A 22500-nucleotide genomic window follows, 5' to 3' on the forward strand; every position below is an offset into this window, starting at 1 on the left:
TGCTAATGCTGCTCTAGAATATACAGCAGCAACACACACACACACACACACACACACACACACACACACACACACACATATATATATATAAAAAGTACAGACACATGTACAAAAACAAAAATGCAAATGTGTGTACAAACCAGCAAACTCAGAGTCTGAGGTCAACACATTCACTGCTCAGCCACGTTCACAAGCTCCAACAGGAAAAATGACGGAACAGAAAATTAGATTCTCTACAGCTCAGAACTGCTTTCAGAAAAGCCCTTTTAGACGTGCCCTTTTCATACGTACGTACACACACGCACACACACACACACACACTCGCTCCCTGCTCTTTCCCATTCACAGTCAATTGGGCCAGAAGAGAGCGCAAAAAATTGAATTTCACTGAGCGGTTCTTCTTGAAAGGTCCACTTTGACTTCACTGCTCCCATCCACACACACACACACACACACACACAAGAAAAGTAAAAAATGGCCACATCCAACCGTCCACCCACCCATCCCCACAGCCAGCCCTGCTGACGCAGACATCCGCTAACCTGCGCGGCGGCGAGAGAGCGTGAGTGAGTGAGTGAAGAAGTGAGCGGAGGTGTGCGTGTGTATGTGTGTGTGTGTGTGTGTGCGTGTGTGTGCGTGGGGTGAGAGGGGTGAGCGGTGGCCGGCGATAGTAAAGGAAAGTTTATGGGGAGCACTCAAAATCCTGCAACGCAGCAGCACCAGCACCAGCAGCAGCAGCACCAGCACCACCAGCAGCGCAGGAGCGGATGAGCAGCAGACCCTCCGGCCCAGAGCCGGCCCGGCCGCGGCACATCGAGGACGCTCGGCAGATTCAGCCGCGTCGGAGAAGACGAGCTGACACAGGCCTTCCCCTCCTCTTCCTCTGAGTGCTGGGAGGATGAAAGGATGCGAGGGGAAAGGGGGGAAGGAAGGGAGGGATGGAGGGAGGAAGGGAGGGAGGGATGGAGTGGAGGGGGAGGGATGGAGGGATGGAGGGAGGGATGGAGGGAGGGATGGAGTGGAGGGGGAGGTCAGCCGAGTTGCTGGGTGGAGCAAACGCCCGGTGATGAGAGCCTCGCATGACTTCAAGGTTCCTCCGAGTTGACAAGGAAGGACTTGCAGCGCTCGCAGCCACTGTCAGTGTGAGCGTTGAGGCGGGCGGGCGAGCACAACGTGCTCAGTATGCACCGCGCCACGCGGGAACAAAGTCTCAACTGTTGGTTCCGTGACAGGAGCAATCACAGAACACGGCATCTTCCACCCCGGCGTCTTAAGACAAACAGTACACGACGCCAACATCAAAGGCCGAAGCTTTGATTCCAAATCACTGACAATGTCAATCTCTATTACAAGCCAAGGCTTCGTGGACAACTTGGGTGCTGCGAAGAGGGCGATTTTGACTTCGAAGCTCTCGGTGTCAGACACCAGTTGAACGTGGCCAACCTCCTCAGGCAGCACACGAGGGCATGTCCGACAGGAATTACTCCACTGCTGCGCAGGGCCTCCGAACTGGCCAGGATGCTAGCAGGTAGAATGATGCAGAGGTGTGTGAGAGTGTGTGTGTGTGTGTGTGTGTGTGTGTGTGTGTGTGTGTGTGTGTGTGTGTGTGTGTGTGTGTGTGTGTGTGTGTGTGATATCTTGTTGGGCTGGCTGTCTGTGTGTGTGTGTGTGTGTGTGATTTCTTGTTGGGCTGTCTGTGCGTGTGTGTGTGTGTGTGTGTGTGTGTGTGTGTGTGTGTGTGAGTGTGTGTGTGTGTGTGTGTGTCTCCGTTAATGAACACTGATCACTGATCCTCAAGCATAATAACTCAAGTGCATTATTAATTGCATCACAGGCCACACTGGCAATTAGACAGGATCTATAGCTAGCGGGGAGCGCTGAGCACCTTCCTCCTGGGGCTGAGGGCCTCTGTGGAGACAACGAGGCTAATCCTGTGATGTAACTGATCAAGACAAACAGAAGACCTCTTACCAACAATGTGCTAATCTTCTAAACAAGTTACGAGACTGTTTGTGGTTACAATCAGTGGCAGTGGCATTACATTGAAATGACATATTGATCTACGATCTACAGAAAGCTTTTAATACAGTACCATTCAGAAGAGCTTCCATAAGGAAAAGTGCTCAGATGATGTTCCAAATGTACAGCACTTTAAGCTGCATTCTGTGTATGGAAGGTGCTACACAGAAAAGCTTATTACTATTATTATTATTATCATCATTATAATTTTTGTTAAAGTTTATCATATGTTTTGCTCATCTGTTTATCTGACAGTCTTTATATGCAGAAACAGTCAGCATCACGGTCACTGTGCACTCTCCTCTCTGGTGAAGAAAACCACTCACATCCCTTCAACAGGCTCCAGGGCATTAGAGAGAGCCAGAAGCATTGTGCCACTGGCTTTGTCTAAACTGTCGTAATGGTCCATTCAAGCCATCACATGCTATAGAGTAGACCAAGGCCATGGGAGTTCCAACAATGTTGAGTACAAATGATTTACAGTAAAAGAACCTTGGTGCAGCCTACAGATGTATTTTTTGTCTGTCTTTCTCTGTCTTTTTACATCTGGCGATCTTGAACTTATAGTTTTTTATTTTATTTTTGAAGGTGCATGGTGGTGACTAACATTTCGATGTAAGGTTACTATTACATCCTTCCCTGCTCCTGAGTCCCTACTCCTGTGTGAAGGACTCCGATGAAGATGTAACCTTACACGGAAATGTTAGTCACCGGTATGCGCCTTAAAAAAGTAACTAAACTATAAACGAAGACGACATCTGTGTTGCACCTGCGTTCTTTCTCTCTACACTCTCCTGGTTGCTCCAGATTGTTATTGTGGCTTTGGAGAAGCGCAGAGAGCTCTCTCTTTTTCTACTGGAGTACAAAGGATGCTCAGTGTGGACCCAGGTGTGTGTGTGTGTGTGTGTGTTGGCGGGCGCGGGCGGGCACCTTCATGACGGGCTGGGCGAAGTACTTGGCGCTCCAGTCACACAGGCCCGTCTGCATGGTGGCGCTGATGTAGTTCCTGTGTGGGGTCGGCTCGTCTCCGTCCTCCGCCGCCTGGCACGCACAGGACACACACACACACACACACACGCACACACACACACACACACACACACACACACACACAGAGAGAGACAGACACAGAGACAGGAGGAGACAAGAGACAAAGAGAACAGGGGCAGTACAGCAAAAGTACAGCGCACACACACACACACACATACACACACACAGACACACACACACACACACACGGACGTGTTCCATCAGAGAAATGAGGAGAGAGGAGGAAAAAGTGAAATTCCATCAAGAGGACAAAAGTCAGACAGGAAACCACACAGAGAAGCAGAACATTCACAGACAGATATGGACAAAGACACAAAGACACACACAGACACACACAGACACACACAGACACACACAGACACACACAGACACACACAGACACACACAGACACACACACACACACACACACACACACACACACACACACACACACACACACACACACACACACACACACACACAGACAGACACAGACAGACACACACACACACACACACACACAGGGGGGAGAGAGGCAGAGAGGAATTAGTCGGTATATTATTGCAATGTCAGAGAACATGATTAATGTATTGTGTCAACAGCCCTTCTCGACCTTCAACTTGCACAACCAAATCAATAGGTACACAAAACATGCTGCTTATTACAGCACGGCCATCAGACCAAAGAGCAAACGCTTCTCTAGAACTTTCCATACACCTAATTCAGCTTCCATTCGGTCCTGTTATATAAGGCAGTCCGTTTGTCTCCTAAAGAAGCAGCAACAACAACAACAACAACAACAACAACAACAACAACAACAACAACAACAACAACAACAGCACGACTTTCCACAGCAGCTTCTTCACAAAGAAGCCTTTTTCGCCGCGGATCCTTTTCCCGGAGGCCTTCCGGAAGTTCCTACCTGGTCGGGCCCTTTATCAAACATCTTGCGGGTACGGGGGAACTGGTGCGAGTGCGGCGCCTGGCCCCCCAGTGTCGGCGTGTAGGGGGGCCGGGCAGGGGGTGCGTCGCGGGCGGGCGGCTTGGGCACCTCATTGGTCAGGCTGGAGCTGCTGGCGCTGGGCATGGGCGGGGAGCCACTGGAAGGAGACGAACAGCGTTTGGATCTGTGGGGCGCACTAACGGTACAAGACGCAGGGCAGAGTCACTGTCTGGCACGCACACATGCAGCACACTTCTGTTCTGTTTCTGTTCTGTTCTGTTCTACTGATCTGGAGTCTGTGGTGTGGATTGGGCACATATATTGATGCTCATGAAGACTCAGAGAGTGTACAGTACAGCTAAATCAGAGTCAGTTTTGGGGAAGAGAACAGACTTCATGTGGTGAATCATGAATCTTGTGTGCTGTTGTGTTATTATTGTGGGTGCTCATTAGGCTGATTAGGGTATTGTCTCAGAGCACTTGTGACTATGTGCCTTCATGGTTAAATACTGTAGAGATTATAGTGTATGTTTGCTGTGACCATGGTAAATTGGGTCCAGGTCACAGAGAATGTGTGTGTGTGTGTGTGTGTTTGCAGCTATTTGCAACCCAGGCATTCTAAGTGTGGAGCTGTGTGAGTGTGTGTTTGTGCGGACGTGGAGCTCCGCTGACTCACCCAGCCTGGTGTATGTGTGTGCCTTTGCTGGTGGGGCTGGCTGGGGCCGACTGTGTGGAGGAGCCGCAGTCCAGGATCCTCTGCGAGCGGGCGTTCATGGTAGCCTGCGGCGCACACACACACACACACACACACACACACCGCGCTCAGTTCCGGACAGCACCTTGACCCCGCACCCTGATGCGACACAACACGGTCTCAAAAAAAAAAAAAAAAAACACGCGCTTAAGAACCGCTTGGGAAATCATGGCGTCTCCGAGGCCAGCAAACGAGCGGGGGGCCAGAAGATGATGTGACAGATTATAAACCCGAGAGCGAGAGCGGAAACGAAGAGCAGCTGTGATCACCACGCCGCCCAACAGCAGGCCCGCTCCTCCACCTGATGGGCACTCACCGGCAGACGCCATCATTACTAAAAAGCAGAAACGACGCATTAAGTGTCTCTCCACCAAACAGTAGGAGGCATAATTGGCACAAGAGAAGTAATGAAACACTGATGGGTACAAACTTGTTTACGGAAGAGCGACAGAGGCAAACTTGTACACCATTCAAACAATCGCACACTTTTTTTTTTCTCTCACTCTCTCCAACTCTCTTCTTTGCCATCTGGAGATGAGGCTTTATTTGATTTCTATGCTAATTCTCACTAGCTGATAACATGAGTTGTGCTGGTGCGGAGAGGGGAGGGGTAGCTGGTGCACCGGTTCTCTTCAGTCGCTGGCATGTTTGGGTTTGTGCGGAGACATTAATTGCTTGTGTTTGCACGCCGGTGCTTCATTAAAAATGGAGCCGTGGAAAATAAATGAAGGAAACGGTAGGCAAGGAATTGACACTTACTATGGAAATGTGCCAGGCTCTAATCTGAAAGGCTTCCCCACTTCAGGGACAAAATATTAATTACACGCGGAGACAAGAAAGGCATAAATCACGGCAGCAAACACATAATGAAACACAAGCGGAATAAACAAACTTGTTGTCGAAGGAAGCATCAAAAGGTGTCAATGTGAGAAAATCAATCCGTATTATCAACCTGAGGAAACGTTCGCGGCGTCTCATTCGAGATCCGCGCACGTGAAAAAAGATACCTTTGAAAGCGTCGCTGGACACCCTCGAGGAAAATTCTCGCGAAATAATTAAATCAGACGAAATGAAAACCTGACACATCTCGACAGAGCGGGACGTGTTTTAAATTCATCAGGTGCGCCTCCGGGCGTTGACGGGGCCGGCTATAGCGGCCGCTGACGCGGTGATGAGTGCACGCCCGGCGAGTGGGGAGAGCCAGGGGCCAGAGCAACCGTCCAGTCAGCTAATGCGAATCTTACAGGGTGATTGGGCAGGGACGCAACTCTGCCAACGCACCGCTTCAAGATCAAAGACTCATTAAAGAATGATGGGGCAGAAAAAAATATATGAAGCTGGTACTTGCAGCTCTTAAATATTTCACTGGCACATTTCCAATGCAAAGTGTGAGATGTGCTTGGCAGCAAAGAGGGGTTTGTTCATAGATGACTTCACCTTAGCCGCTTTCTTTCTTGGCTGTGATATCGGGTAACTCTGTTTGGCATTACATTACCAGCCTATAGAACTAATGAATGCTGATGGCAAGAGGATCCAAGGGCTCATGCGAGTACAGATAGAGATATCGGAGAGTGCGCGGACAAAATACAGAAACCTAGACACTTCGGTTTTATGAAGACATTAAGGCAGTGAGGGTGTTACACTAGCATAAAAGTATGAAAATGAACACTGCATTTGGAGGCTTTACATAGACTTACATACAATTAAAACCATCTTCCCCACTCTAATTATTTTCAACGTTCCTTTCTACTAGACAGAAGTGTCTTTTAAAGACAATAAAAATACATGTAAAAAAAACTGTATTTCAAAGACACTTTTCAAAAATGATCAATCAAACACACCAAGTCACTGTCGTACTGCAGCACTGAGTCTAGCCAGTGTCTGGGGAGGGAGGGCTGTACATTTCTCAAGTAAGAGGGTAGCGAGGTTGTTTTCTTCGTGCAATGCAGTGTGAGGGCTACGAGCAGAGGATAATTGTTTTTTATTACGGTCAGGGTTTATTGCCAATCCCAGTGTAGTTTCCTGAACACTGTACAGGCTGTTCTTTCTCAAAAGTGCACTTGTTTATTTATTCATCAATTAAAGGCCTCGGCAAATTAAGATGTACAGAAAACATTTTTATCACTGAGTCTTCCCAACTGGGAGAGGAGGGCGTGCAATTCAATGACTTCAAAAGCAGCACTTTTGTTTGTGTGTGTTTGTGTCCATTATTTAACATGAAAACGACAGTGTTCATCTCTAGGAAGGGAGGCGTAAGATGTAAAATGGAGTTTCATGGTGGTAGTCAAGAATGGAATTGGTTAAAAGATAAAGGGTGTTGGGAAAATGGCAAATCCTACAGGATTATTCCATGAAGAATAATTTTATGACAAAAAGTTTTTCAATTTTAACATGCAAAACATAACAAAGATAGTTCCGTATGGTGCTTTCTTGTTTTTAAAGGCTAATTAATTCATGGTAGGCACTGGCTGACACCAACAAGGAACGTCCTACCTAATTAACAACGACTTGGGGACAAATTGTTATGATACGGTGAACTTAATCCAAGTATGAATGTATTCTAATTAGCATGAGTAAGTGCAAGTTTCCAAAAGACAACGAGCACTGGCATTCAGATTATACTCGAGCTGAAGTAGAAAACTGTTCCATGCCAGCACCAACACATTTCAACTCAAGTGCAAATCCAATTAACTGCCTTCCAATATGACAATTAATGCGGTGACAAAGATCCTACAAAAAGAAACTTTTAATGAGGAGACACCTTTAACGTACCACTTAAAAAAAAAAGAAAAAAAAAGAAAAAAAAAACAGAACAATCACCGGGCCTGAAAGTAGAAAACTCAATTTGTCACCGTTGGTGTCAAAGTTCTGTGTAAGGCCTTACAACAGCCACTCGAGCTAATGGCATCACACTCTCGTCACCCTCGCTTTCAAAGTCGGTCCACAACTCCGTGACGCTGCGCGCATAAACCAACGTGCTGTCTCGCTTTTGTCTCGTTCCCTTCTTGTGCCGGGCCTGATCTGCGGAGGCAGCCGGCGCGATTAGACGGCTTCCCTCCTTCGCACGTGCCTTTGAAGTGCGGCTCACCGGAGGTGCGAAAGCACGACTCGTGCTGACGAGAAGTTCAAGCGCAAGTTGGCGCAGTGCTCAGAAGGGAAAGGCTTCCCTCGTCGCGATCGATAAACAAACCTAACTCATCGCTTCCCATCCGTCCCTTTAGCTCGGGCCAGGGGATCCAACTGGGGATTTTTTCCTCGGCTGTTGGCCTGTTACTTAGGTCACGGTACAAAGAGAGAGGGGTTGTTTTACTCCAGATGAACTGTGGGGAGGCACAGGCCCTCGGCCTGTGGACTGCGCCATCTTAGATCTCGGAGAGGAGAAGCGGCCGTGTTCAGTCTCCCCGCTCCCAGAGCGCGCCTCAAAGCCCGAGATCAAAAGAGCGGGAAACACGAGGTGAGGATCTCTGGCTAAACCTCTCTCTGATTCACTCACTGACTCAAGTTTGATGGGTTTTTTTTTTTTTTTGGTCTGATACATGAAACATACAGCAGACAGCTCATGTGAAAGTTATGGAACCACTGGGAGAGAAAAACCAACAGTGTTTTTAAAGGAGGAAGAGAGAGATCTAAAGAACTAAATCTGAAGTGTCAATGCAATATGTATCACACTCTTCTATACAGTGCAGAGGTCCTATTAATGGACCCCGACAGAAACTTCAGCTTGAGGCTAGTTTTAAAACCAAAAGGTAATATTTGTGTCAGCAGTGGGATGCAGTCCAAAATGTCATGAAACTATAAGAGTTAAAAAAGGTAGCTGAATTTGACCTCTCTCAACTCTCGACTGCTTGCTAGAAGAACAGACGACCCCCTCAGCAGCCCCCATGTTCAGCAGCAGAAGGGTGGAGGCCCACTCCTGCCTTATTCGGCAGCTGAAGGGCGGAGGCCCACTCCTGCCTTATTCAGCAGCTGAAGGGTGGAGGCCCACTCCTGCCTTATTCAGCAGCAGAAGGGTGGAGGCCCACTCCTGCCTTATTCAGCAGCAGAAGGGTGGAGGCCCACTTTTGCCTTATTCGGCAGCTGAAGGGCGGAGGCCCACTCCTGCCTTATTCAGCAGCTGAAGGGTGGAGGCCCACTCCTGCCTTATTCAGCAGCTGAAGGGCGGAGGCCCACTCCTGCCTTATTCAGCAGCTGAAGGGTGGAGGCCCACTCCTGCCTTATTCAGCAGCTGAAGGGCGGAGGCCCACTCCTGCCTTATTCAGCAGCAGAAGGGTGGAGGCCCACTCCTGCCTTATTCAGCAGCTGAAGGGTGGAGGCCCACTCCTGCCCCTTAGAGAACCGGGCATTTCGCCGACGTCTGTGGCGCAGTGCAGCATCCTCGGGACGAGCCCTGAGACAGCAGAGGCACTGCAGGTCCCCCCACACACACCCCCTTTTTTTCGCTCGGGTAATTCATTAGCCGCTCGCTAGCGCTGGAGCCGCGACACGACCGGCCCGGCAGGGGGTCTTAAAGCAGCGACGAGGGGCCCTGCGGCCAACGTGGGGACTGTCGATGTCAGCAGCGGAGATAAAACAAGACGGAGAAGGGGGGAGCCGCTTGTGGTTATTACCCCTTTAACTTATGACAGTGTGCTCGCTCGCTCGCTCTCTCACACACACACACACACACACACACACACACACACACACACACATAGCGGGGCCTTTGGGGAGCCATTGGCATTTAATTGCATTTTCACAATACTAACGGCTGCTGGAGGTGAAGGAAGCCAAGAGGGCTGCCGGTGTAGCAGCAGCAGCGTCTGCAGGGTGTGTATGGAAATGGGGCCTGTGCAGGGGAAAGTGCTGAGGAGCTCATAAAAAAACAGGAGGAGCGCTCATTACCTTGTACGCGATGCAGTTGAGGACCTTCATGGCCAGGTCGGACACCTCGGGGAAGGGGTCGGCCGCTAAGTGCAAGAGGACCCTCCAGATCTGGGTGTAGACGCTGTTGAATGACACACCTGAGGAGACGAGACGTGCAGGGGAAACCATTTAGATCAGGAGCATCAAGGGCCGCGTTTCACAGATTCGTTAAGAAGCTCGTAAGTGCTTAGAACTTCTTAGGAGCGTTCTTAGAACATTCTTACAGTAGAGCGCTCCTAAGAAGTTCTTAACACTCGAGAGCTTCCTAACGAATCTGGGAAACCCGGCCATGTTCATTAAGTGACAAATGCGACAACAGTAGAACACAAAAAAGTTGCCTAGTTTAAGTGAACCTTCCATGGAAGGTGTGTCCATTGAAGATAAAACTGTTTTGAGTAAGCGTTAGTGCTCAGGAGATTTGTTTCACTGATGGGAGACCATTTTCTCATTCCGTGTCAACCTTCTGATTAGTCAACACACCAAAAAAAATAAAGATACATCTTCACCGTTGTGGATCTCCTCGGATTAATCTGCTAAATAACCAAATCAATCGACCAAGCCTATTTGTTTTGGGAAACGTGTCACTTGTTTGGTGGATCAGATTGAACATCAAAGTGAGACTAGAGACAGCCACTGACAGAGAGAAAAACGAACTGCAGAGGCGCTCAGCGCGGGCGAATCATCCCTCCTCTGAGCCTGACGGATGTCAGGGCAGACGCCATCATTAGGCATCATTATCACGAACAGAAATCATTACGCACCCCACGCCGCGCCGCGTCTCGCGGGGGCAACAGGTTGAGGCCTGGCTGACATTTACGTCCCTCTCTCCGGGGAGCGCTCCGCCATTTGGAGGCGACATTAATATTCCTTTGCTCGCTCGTTCCCCTGAATAAACGCCCCCCCCCCCCCCCCCACCCTGCCCCCTCCCAGCGCACACACCCTCCCCCAACAAGCGGTCGACTTTTTGTGTTTTTGAGGCATGTCGCGTTTTTTTTGAACGCCTGCCGCTCATTTCCATCACTGAGCCGTGTCCCCTGGTGGGTCTCTGACACCTCGAGTTCTGCCTCGTTTCACCCTCTTCTTGTCAACTGGTAAATACTGCCCCTTGTTCTGTTTTTTTTTTTTTTTTTTTTTTGAGTGTGTGTGTTTTTACTTTTCTTTTTTTGTTTTTGCGGTGAGCCGATCCGCCAACATGCTTCTCAGCATCTGTCAGCTTGGGTTTGCCTGTGTGGATCTGTCTCCGGGCCCCCCCACCGTGGCGCTGGCTGTAGCGCTGACAGCTTCACACCCGCCCCCCCACGGAGTTGTTTACTGTAGGAGCCGGTCGGGTGGAGCCGGTCGGGTGGAGCGGGTGGTGGTGGTGGTGGGGTGCGGGGACTGTGGGGCCGTAGCGGAGGAGGGAACGCACCCAGAGTCATTGGCATTCATTGCGTGTGTGATGACTAGCACATACTCGATCCAGAGAGCTTCTTGAACTCCATCTCCGGGGACTTCCTCCCCACCCCCGTTGATCATCAGTGCTAGCGCCGCAACCACTAGCCCTCCTTTCCTCCCTCCCTCCCTCCATCCTCCACTCCTCCCTCTCTCCCTCTATCTGTTCCCTCTCTCTCTCTCTCCCTTCAAAACCCTTCTACATCACAAATTACGACTGATAGTAAAGGCATGTAACAACGAGAGCCGTAAAAGAAACGGCAAATGAATTAGGATTTCACGCTGGGTGAGATGGAGGCCCGCAGAGGGAGACTAACGCACGTCCCTGGGGAGGAGGACGAGGAGGAGATGGAGGAGATGGAGGAGGAGGAGGAGGAGGAGGAGGAGGAGGAGGCCGAGTGAGGAGCCCTGTGTGGCCTAATGCCCACTTAGGAGCTCAACAGTCCTGCCTTGCGCTACAAGTGTTCAACAAGTCCGGCACTGCAGAAAAAAGTTGCTGGTTGGTTGCCCTCTATGTCCTGCAAATAAAGTACTTGAAAGCTTAGCTTTAAGTGCTCACTCTTTTGAGCTTACAGGGCTCAGAGCACAAACAGAGCACACTTTTAACTACACGCTAGCTGCCCGTGTTCACTTTAGATCATACCCCCACAGAGCGGCAGGCTAGCACCGGCCTACTCCTGTGCTATTGTGTATGCTACCTGCAGAGAGAAGAGGTTATGTAAGGACTGCTGGGACACACCTCAGACAGACACAGAGAGACAGAGAGAGAGAGAGAGAGAGAGAGAGAGAGAGAGAGAGAGAGAGAGAGAGAGAGAGAGAGAGAGAGAGAGAGAGAGAGAGAGAGAGAGAGAGAGAGAGAGATAGAGGAACGTTGAAGAAAGGAGGGAGGGGAAAAGAGAGTTTGAAATTTCACCAAAAACACTTTTCCTGCATCAGACTGTCAAAATGTAACAACTGCGCAAATCATGAAAGACAAACAAAAACGAAGACTTTCAAAAAAACATTACAAAGGAAGGTAACGAGCAGTAGAGAGGAAGATCGGAGAATTGGGAGAGAGGCAGACAGGAGGGAGCAACACACTGGTCTGAAGGGGATGGGTGTTGTGGGTGTGTGTGTGTGGGGGGGGGGGGGTAGGGTGGGGAGGGTGAACAATACAAGAGCTGATCACAGGAGTTACAAAAAGGGTGGAGGGGGAGAGAGGATGGCAGAGATGGGCACAAGTGGGATGAGGGAATGAAAGAGGCTGAGAGGGAGACGGAGAGAGGAGCTGATGGGGTGTGAAGGCGAAGGTGATTTGGCCTTCACCAGAGGGCCCTCCATGAGGTTAGCCAGCGCTGCTAGCAGCTGCCCGCACAAGGTCACGCTCACCGCCGCCACTGATGAGATTACCTCATGCTCGACAACACCTCGTACGAGACCATCGCCCTCGGAGATCTGGAGGGAGAACTGGGATGGGACACCTACTTGACAATGTGCTGGTAACACACCACGGCTATGAGGATCATGGAGGGCTAACACATACCAGGCAGCCCAGAAATACTAAAAGAAGGTCTTCCTTAGTCTGGCTATCACCATACTAAGCTAAATGTTTTAAGATTGAACATTAGTATGGGGAGGCTGCGCTTTGTTTCTACTGCACAAGAGGCATGATCAATGGGCATCGTTCAAATGACTCCGTATGCTTGGATAGTCCTTCAACCAATCAGACCAACGATCCGGTGCGTCTTTTGGATAAGCTAGATTCTGATTGGAGCCAAAGGTTCTGCCAGGGAACAGAAGAGATAAATGTGCAGGTTTCCAGCCTGAGCTGCTGGGGCGAAATCCGAATTTGCCGGAAGTTCAGGCAGGGTTCACCCAGCCTAGGTCTTACCTTTTCATTCAATACAAACTTTGCAATCATCAAGGAATCGATCAATACATCAATACTAGAGGGCAATTTACCTTCTGCACGACGCCAGTTTCCATTCTCTCATTCACTATATATGCTGAGCACAATTGTGGCTTCACTTCTCTGCGAAGCCTTTCAGTTTATTTGCTCCTGCGCTGCAGAAAAGTGCGAGCCGGCGGTGAAGCGCCTACAAAATGAGTTATTACGCCCACATCCGCTTTGCCCGAGCGCGATCCATACCCCCCTTTATGAGACGGAGGATGCCGCTGCAGAGAAGTGCCACTCACACTCCTCACCTCCTCTCCTGTCTAAAAGTCTCTGCAATGCACAGACACACACCGGTGTAGAGGAGGGCAGAGTGAATATGTCAAGATGGCTCCCATAGTACTCATTGGGCAAATGGCCATTCGCAAAAAGGCAGTCGATATGGATCTGGAGGAGTAGCGAGGAAACATCAGCTTCAATATGATGTCTCAAGAGTGCATGCTTTTTGTGTGTGTGTGTGGGGGGGGGGGGGAGATGGCTCAACTCCACAGAGTGGCACGGACTGGGCTTTTTTTTTGTTGGCCAAATCCGGCTCCGTGAATTCATCGGCCGTGTCGTAAACACTCTCTCTCCATATCAAGACCCGCTGCTCCATTATTCATTCATCGAAAATGGCGGCTATCCATTGTTGCTGAAATGAAGCTAAACAGAGGGCATGCTTTGTTGGCGCTGCAGACAGGATTGGGGGGGGGGGGAGGCATCTCCAGCCTGACGAGAGCACGAGGGAGACATGACAGTGGCACTGATTATGATCCAACACATGCATTTCAACCCTCCACCACGGCGAGATGCGCAGGATCTATACGGCCATCTCCTATACTATAGGGGCAACCCCCCCACCCCCTCCTCCACCTCCTCCACCACCTCCAGTGATGGATTGAGCCTTTAATCCAGATCTGATTGAGAGAGTGCAGTCGGGGGAGCCTCTGCAGTGCTGCGGTGTGTGGCGTGTGGGGAGCAGGGAGCTGTGATAAGAGATCCACCTCGCCATTCCTCACCGGCTCGTCTCATCTCCCCTCACCGCTGCTAATGAGGCCGCCCTCATGTGTGTGCTTAGGCACACGCGCTAATCCGCCGCCGCAGCCGCCACCTGGCTAACGGCCAGAGAATACGCAGCGCTGCGGACGCTGTGGGCTTAGAAGCGCCATTAGACCATGCAGCAGTGTGTGTGTGTGTGTGTGTGTGTGTGTGTGTGCCTGTGTGTGTGTGTGAGTGAATTAGCACAGGTGCTGGAGGAGAGGCAGTTAGAGCAATAACTGTACTGTACTGTTGCTGGTGGCCTGTGGACTGTCCCGGGACACCCAAGCACTGTCCCGGGACACCCAAGCACTGTCCCGGGACAGCTAAGCACTGTCCCGGGACACCCAGACACTGTCCCGAGACACTAGACACTGTCCCGGGACACCCAAGCACTGTCCCGGGACACCTAAGCACTGTCCCGGGACACCCAGACACTGTCCCGGGACACCCGAGCACTGTCCCGAGACACTAGACACTGTCCCGGGACACCTAAGCACTGTCCCGTGACACCCAGACACTGTCCCGGGACACCCAGACACTGTCCCGGGACACCCGAGCACTGTCCCAGGACACCCAAGCACTGTCCCGAGACACTAGACACTGTCCCGGGACACCTAAGCACTGTCCCGGGACACCCAGACACTGTCCCGGGACACCTAAGCACTGTCCCGAGACACCCAAACACTGTCCCGAGACACTAGACACTGTCCCGGGACACCTACGCACTGTCCTGGGACACCCAGACACTGTCCCGGGACACCTAAGCACTGTCCCGGGACACCCAAACACTGTCCCGGCACACTAGACACTGTCCCGGGACACCCAGACACTGTCCCGGGACACCTAAGCACTGTCCCGAGACACTAGACACTGTCCCGGGACACCTAAGCACTGTCCCGGGACACCCAAACACTGTCCCGAGACACCCAGACACTGTCCCGGGACACTAGACACTGTCCCGGGACACCTAAGCACTGTCCCGGGACACCCAAGCACTGTCCCGGGACAGCTAAGCACTGTCCCGGGACACCCAGACACTGTCCCGAGACACTAGACACTGTCCCGGGACACCCAAGCACTGTCCCGGGACACCTAAGCACTGTCCCGGGACACCTAGACACTGTCCCGGGACACCCGAGCACTGTCCCGAGACACTAGACACTGTCCCGGGACACCTAAGCACTGTCCCGTGACACCCAGACACTGTCCCGGGACACCCAGACACTGTCCCGGGACACCCGAGCACTGTCCCAGGACACCCAAGCACTGTCCCGAGACACTAGACACTGTCCCGGGACACCTAAGCACTGTCCCGGGACACCCAGACACTGTCCCGGGACACCTAAGCACTGTCCCGGGACACCCAAACACTGTCCCGAGACACTAGACACTGTCCCGGGACACTAGATACTGTCCGGGGACACCTACGCACTGTCCCGGGACACCCAGACACTGTCCCGGGACACCTAAGCACTGTCCCGGGACACCTAAGCACTGTCCCGGGACACCCAAACACTGTCCCGGCACACTAGACACTGTCCCGGGACACCCAGACACTGTCCCGGGACACCTAAGCACTGTCCCGAGACACTAGACACTGTCCCGGGACACCTAAGCACTGTCCCGGGACACCCAAACACTGTCCCGAGACACCCAGACACTGTCCCGGGACACTAGACACTGTCCCGGGACACCCAGACACTGTCCCGGGACACCTTAGCACTGTCCCGAGACACCCAGACACTGTCCCGGGACACCCAAACACTATCCCGAGACACTAGACACTGTCCCGGGACACCTAAGCACTGTCCCGGAACACCCAGACACTGTCCCGGGACACCCGAGCACTGTCCCGGGACACCCAAACACTGTCCCGAGACACTAGACACTGTCCCGGGACACCTAAGCACTGTCCCGGGACACCCAGCCACTGTCCCGGGACACCTAAGAACTGTCACGGGACACCCAAGCACTGTCCCGAGACACTAGACACTGTCCTAGGACACCTAAGCACTTTCCCGGGACACCCAGACAGTGTCCCTGGACACCCAAGCACTGTCTCGGGACACCCAGACACTGTCCAAAATTAAGTGCATTTTTATGTAGGCCTCTAAGGGTTTTCTAAAAGCCCCTTCCCATAAAATGATAATTATTAAATGTTTATTTGTATAGAACCCCTGGCGTGTAGTCATTGTATCTTTTCACTTTGTTTGCTGTATGTTTGCCTAAATTAATAATTAATTTGCATCAACAACCACGTCACTGATTTCAGAGGTTCCGTGCCCTCCCCCCATTTCTCCCAATGGTTTCTCCTTCATCATGCAACGCGAAAGTTATCATAGTGACAGAACAGCTGACTGCAGAAGTGTCAGTGGTGCGCCCGCCTCGGACGTTATCAGTCCATTGAATGGGCGTTATCAATCGTAATCAGCCTCATAGTTATGGGTTAGAAGGCGCCATCTCCACCTTCTAGCAGGTTCAGAAGGCTGTTATCACGCATTCGCATGGTTGACCACGATACAAACACATTAGGATCCCAGAATTCAATCAGAAATCAGAAACGGAAATTACCGAGCAGTGACGAAGTAAAACAAAGAATTCAAATCGGGGAAAGGAAGTGAGCTGCGTTTCGTTGCGTTGTTATTATATTGATTTGTGCATTTGCAAAACTGATGAAATCGGAGAAAAAATTGTAGCCTACGCCATATATTATTACCCTGCACCGTATTGTTTGGTTGCTCATCTGGTTTATTCAGGCTTTTAGGTCTAATAAATAAAACTAGAGAAAGCAATTCCAGGGAATTACGAGTGCATGAAAATGTAAACATTTCTGCAAAATATTGTTAGATAATGTTTTAAATATCATTCAAGCACAAAGATAGAGGTGAAGTAGAAAAAAGGTTGATGGGAGTCATAGTTGATGACAATTAACAGTTGGAATGGGCAAAAAGTTAAACAGTTGAGTAGGCTAGTTCAAATAGTTGAGCTAAATGAGTTAAATAGTTGCATAGTTTAAATAGTTAAATTATTAAATACGGAATTATGGCACTGATGACTTATTTTGAAACAGTTGTGGGCAGAGGAAATAAGTGGTGGTAGTCATAGTTGAAGACAACTGGCAGTTAAAATGGCTGAACAGTTGATTAATTCGTTTAAAGTAGTAATAAATGTAGTAAAAGTAGTTTAAATGTTTAATTCTTTAATTGTGAATAATTGAAGTAAGGACTTTCATCAAGAAACAGTTTCAGGCAGTAGAAACTGTTGGAGGGAGTCATAGTTGATGACAACTGACAGTTAGAATGGCTGAAAAGTTAAATAGTTGAATAGTTTAAATAGATATTAATTAATAGTGAATTGTTTTAGTGAGGACTTTTATTTTGAAACAGTTTCAGGCAGTAGAAACAGTTGGAGGGAGTCATAGTTGATGCAAACTGACAGTTGGAATAGCCAAACAGTTAAATAGTTGAGTAGTTTAAATAGTTGAATTAATTAATAGTGAATTTAGTTTCAGGCAGTAGAAACAGTTGGAGGGAGTCATAGTTGATGAAAACGGACAGTTGGAATAGCCAAATAGTTAAATAGTTGAGTAGTTTAGATAGTTTAATTATTTAATAGTGAATTTAGTTTCAGGCAGTAGAAACAGTTGGAGGGAGTCATAGTTGATGAAAACGGACAGTTGGAATAGCCAAACAGTTAAATAGTTGAGTATAAATAGTTGAGCAGTTTAAATAGCTGATGACAACTGACAGTTAAAATGGCTGAACAGTTAAATAGTTGAGTAGTTTAAATGGTTGAATGATTTGATAGTGAATTATGGTAGTGAGGATTTTTATTTTGAAACAGTTTTGGGCACAGGGAACAGTTGAATAGGATCTGTAGTCTTATTAGAGCCAGACTGCATGCTTAAAGCCTGAAGCCGCCTTCACATTGGCACTCCGTAATTCGCAGTGCTCCCCCGTCGGACGTCGGACTTGACCGTTGGAAGTGTCGGAGGCTTTTCGAGTTTGGGAGTAAAATGTACAATAGTGCTATTTTATTTCTAAATTAATTGTCTAACTGCCCTAATAGTGTTAAGAGACCATGTAAGACAGTGACATGACAAAAAACTTCGTTTGGAAATAATTATTTATTTTACATCAACCGTTCATTTTATTTTTCACAAGATGGGCTTGTGCACCACTATGGATCATACACGTTCCTTTTCGATGACTTTTGTTTTAAACTTTATCGTTTAAAAGCATGTAATATGACATTATAAAAGATAGATATTCAATTTGTTTATCAGTACCATAGCAACGCTAACTTCCTTCGGATAGGAACCGTCCGTTGCTGTCGTACGAGTTCAATTTTTTTAACGCATGCGGATGACCAACGGACCCGATTTTTTTCGCACCGCACTGTACGGACCCATTCGCATACGGTCTGCGAATCTCCATAGGAAATGCATGACTTCCGGCCGTTTCGCAGCCGTATCTACTGTGCCAATGTGAAGGCGGCTTGAGAGAGAGAGTTCTGGCATACAGTAGGATTCTAGAAGCCTGAGAGTTCTGGCATAGGATTCTAAAAGCCTGGGAGAGAGAGTTCTGGCATAGGATTCTAATCGGTGATGTCATAATCACAATGTTAAGTCTATGGGGAAATTTTGATAGTTTTAATTAAATAGTTTAAAAAGTATAAAAGTTACAAAGTTGAAAAGTACAAAGCCCAAGTCACCGAAGTAAGATCTACGTGACACAGTTTGAATGAAGTTTCAAAGTTAAACCGTTGAAGTTGCATTTATTTCTCATTAGGTTAGTGCTTAATTGATTGTTTTATTGATAATATTGCTATTCTCCCTTTTTGTAATTGTTCACTGTTATTTAATTGTATTGTTATTTATTTGTATGTCGCTTTGGACAAAGGCGTCTGCTAAATAACCATAACCATAACCATAACCATTAAACGCACAAAAAGCGTTGAAGAATAATAATAAGAATAGTTGGAATAACAATAGAGTGCATTTTTCATGCACTCTAATAACTTATAACTAATACTATTGATACTGTAACGTCCCGTGTCAATGACGAGACAGTTTATCACAAACCGGTACTTTTAATAATGACTGTTGTCGGCCACAGCCACGCCACAACTCTTGACATGTACATGATGTAGGAGCCCAACTCACACAAGTCTTTTTAAGAACTTAGACACGCTACAATACTATGAAATTCATTCAGATTATTATAGGGTGTTGCAGGGATTGATATGGTGCTTGCTATGCTAAATACAAAATCCCAACACCCAAAAAATTACCACCACTCAAAAATATACGTCAGTCGTAACGGTGATGTCATCCTGACCTATGGTCTTCTCAAGCACAAAGAAGGGTGGAATATAACTTATTACAGCTACATAGGTATGGGTTAAGGGGCCATCTCCACCTTCTAGCAGGTTCGGATGGCTGGCCCCTTCTAACCCATACCTATGGGGCTGATTACGATTGATAATGCCAATTCAATGGAGGGATAACAGCCTTCTGAACCTGCAAGAAGGTGGAGATGGCCGTTAAGACTGACATATATTTTTGAGTGTTGGTAGTTTTTTGGGTGTAATATAAGCATAGCTCATCTGAAGTAGCCTAAATCATATATTGTTGGAAAGCTTGAGGAGTGTAGATGTGATTTAAGCTGTAATAAGTTATATTCCACCCTTCTTTGTGCTTGAGAAGACCATATGCGAGGATGACATCACCGGTAAGACTGACGTATATTTTTGAGTGTTGGTAGTTTTTTGGGTGTAATATAAGCATAGCTCATCTGAAGTAGCCTAAATCATATATTGTTGGAAAGCCTGAGGAGTGTAGATGTGATTTAAGCTGTAATACCCTTTGAACGCTTGGGGTGTGAATGCGATTTAAGTTACAAGTTATATTCCTCCCTTCTGTGTGCTTGAGAGGACCATAGGTCAGGATGACATCACCATTACGACTATATTTTTGAGTGGTGGTAGTTTTTTGGGTGTTGGGATTTTGTATTTAGCATAGCAAGCACCATATCAATCCCTGCAACACCCTATAATAATATGAATGAATTTCATAGTATCAATAGTATTAGTTATAAATTATGTAGGCCTACCTTGCATTGACAGATTTGCCCAATTATGTAATGTTAATTCAACTTCATTGCTAGCAAAATTACCATGCAATCAAGCCATTTATTAGACATAAAAGCCTGAATAAACTAGCCTGGCAAGCCAAACTACACAGACATGTATAGTTTGGGGTCGGACCATTGACAGAGTTGAAGCCTGTGGGTGGGATGAACAGTTGTCTTTCAAACTGCCTCTGCATGTAATAGGCCAGCATTTGTGACCAATCGTAGCCGGTCGGCAAAACGGCAAATACATCCTTCTTTAAAACGAATGACTTGAGTGCTTCTTTCTGCTCAAACTTCAAAGAAAAGCCCAAGTCTAACTCTTCCAAAGCCGATTCAAACGAGCACGCTTCGTTAGCCTCATCCAACTTTTGTTTTTCTCTATGGTTGTGCGATACGGTCTCAAACCTAACTCGTCGAACGAGGACGCATGGTCCAGCCCCCTGGCATCTTATCGGAAGCCGAAGGTGAGCTAAGGCGGGCTCAAGGACTCCGTACACAGATAGAGCGTTCTGATTGTCTAGGCTGAACTCGAGCCTAGCGCAGGCTTGTCCTCAACGGTGCGACCCTAGACCATCCCGCTAGGCAAAAATATTTTTGGCCGCTAGGGTGCGTCTAGATTTCTAGGCAATGAATAAACCAGATGAGCAACCAAACAATACGGTGCTGGGTAATGTGGCGTAGTCTGACATTTTTTCCCGATCTAAAGTTTTGCAAATGCACAAATCAATATGAAATGCATGCATTTATAAACCAGATGAAAAACCTGAATAAACCAGATGAGCAACCAAACAATACGGTGCAGGGTAATATATGGCGTAGGCTACCATTTTCCCCCCCGATTTCATCACTTTTGCAAATGCACAATTCAATATAATAACAACGCAACGAAACACAGCTCACTTCCTTTCTCCGATTTGAATTCTTCGTTTTACTTCGTCACTGCTCGGTAATTTCCGTTTCTGATGTCTGATTGGATTCTGGGATCCTAATGTGTTTGTATCGTGGTCAACCATGCGAATGCGTGATAACAGCCTTCTGAACCTGCTAGAAGGCGGAGATGGCGCCTTCTAACCCATAACTATGAGGCTGATTACGATTGATAACGCCCATTCAATGGACTGATAACATCCGAAGCGGGCGCACCACTGACACTTCTGCAGTCAGCTGTTCTGTCACTATGATAACTTTCGCATTGCGTGATGAAGGAGAAACCATTGGGAGAAATGGGGGGAGGGCACGGAACCTTTGAAATCAGTGACGTGTTTGTTGATGCAAATTAATTATTAATTTAGGCAAACATACAGCATACAAAGTGAAAAGATACTATGACTACACGCCAGGGGTTCTATACAAATAAACATAATAATTATCATTTTATGGGAAAAAGGGGCTTTTAGAAAACCCTTATAGGCCTACATAAAAATGCACTTAATTTTGTTTGGAAGAGAAATTAATCTAACTTAGGTGTCCCGGGACAGTGTCTGGGTGTCCCGGGACAGTGCTTAGGTGTCCCGGGACAGTGTCTAGTGTCTCGGGACAGTGTTTGGGTGTCCCGGGACAGTGCTCGGGTGTCCCGGGACAGTGTCTGGGTGTCCCGGGACAGTGCTTAGGTGTCCCGGGACAGTGTCTAGTGTCTCGGGACAGTGTCTGGGTGTCCCGGGACAGTGCGTAGGTGTCCCGGGACAGTGTCTAGTGTCTCGGGACAGTGTTTGGGTGTCCCGGGACAGTGCTTAGGTGTCCCGGGACAGTGTCTAGTGTCCCGGGACAGTGCTTAGGTGTCCCGGGACAGTGCTTAGGTGTCCCGGGACAGTGTCTGGGTGTCCCGGGACAGTGATTAGGTGTCCCGGGACAGTGTCTAGTGTCTCGGGACAGTGTTTGGGTGTCCCGGGAGAGTGCTCGGGTGTCCCGGGACAGTGTCTGGGTGTCCCGGGACAGTGCTTAGGTGTCCCGGGACAGTGTCTAGTGTCTCGGGACAGTGTCTGGGTGTCCCGGGACAGTGCGTAGGTGTCCCGGGACAGTGTCTAGTGTCTCGGGACAGTGTTTGGGTGTCCCGGGACAGTGCTTAGGTGTCCCGGGACAGTGTCTAGTGTCCCGGGACAGTGCTTAGGTGTCCCGGGACAGTGTCTGGGTGTCCCGGGACAGTGCTTAGGTGTCCCGGGACAGTGTCTAGTGTCTCGGGACAGTGCTCGGGTGTCCCGGGACAGTGTCTGGGTGTCCCGGGACAGTGCTTAGGTGTCCCGGGACAATGTCTAGTGTCTCGGGACAGTGTTTGGGTGTCCCGGGACAGTGTCTGGGTGTCCCGGGACAGTGCTTAGGTGTCCCGGGACAGTGCGT

General features: G+C 48.7%; 1 protein-coding gene across 2 annotated transcripts in view; it reads right to left on the minus strand.

Moving 5' to 3' along the window:
- rptor (regulatory associated protein of MTOR, complex 1) overlaps positions 1 to 22500 on the minus strand; it is a 174092-nt gene that overhangs the window by 22370 nt on the left and 129222 nt on the right. The window contains exons 22-25 of one of the 2 annotated variants that reach the window (XM_062545481.1): positions 9628 to 9746; positions 4669 to 4772; positions 3972 to 4149; positions 2950 to 3060 (exon numbers count right to left, since the gene is read on the minus strand). In XM_062545481.1, the coding sequence (XP_062401465.1) occupies positions 2950 to 3060; positions 3972 to 4149; positions 4669 to 4772; positions 9628 to 9746 (512 nt within the window). Of the gene's footprint in view, positions 1 to 2949; positions 3061 to 3971; positions 4189 to 4668; positions 4773 to 9627; positions 9747 to 22500 lie in introns of both variants that reach the window. The other variant, XM_062545490.1, reaches the window with a different exon arrangement.

This window comes from Sardina pilchardus, chromosome 1 (assembly GCF_963854185.1).
Source record: "Sardina pilchardus chromosome 1, fSarPil1.1, whole genome shotgun sequence".
In the NCBI taxonomy this organism is placed as follows: Eukaryota; Metazoa; Chordata; class Actinopteri; order Clupeiformes; family Clupeidae; genus Sardina; species Sardina pilchardus.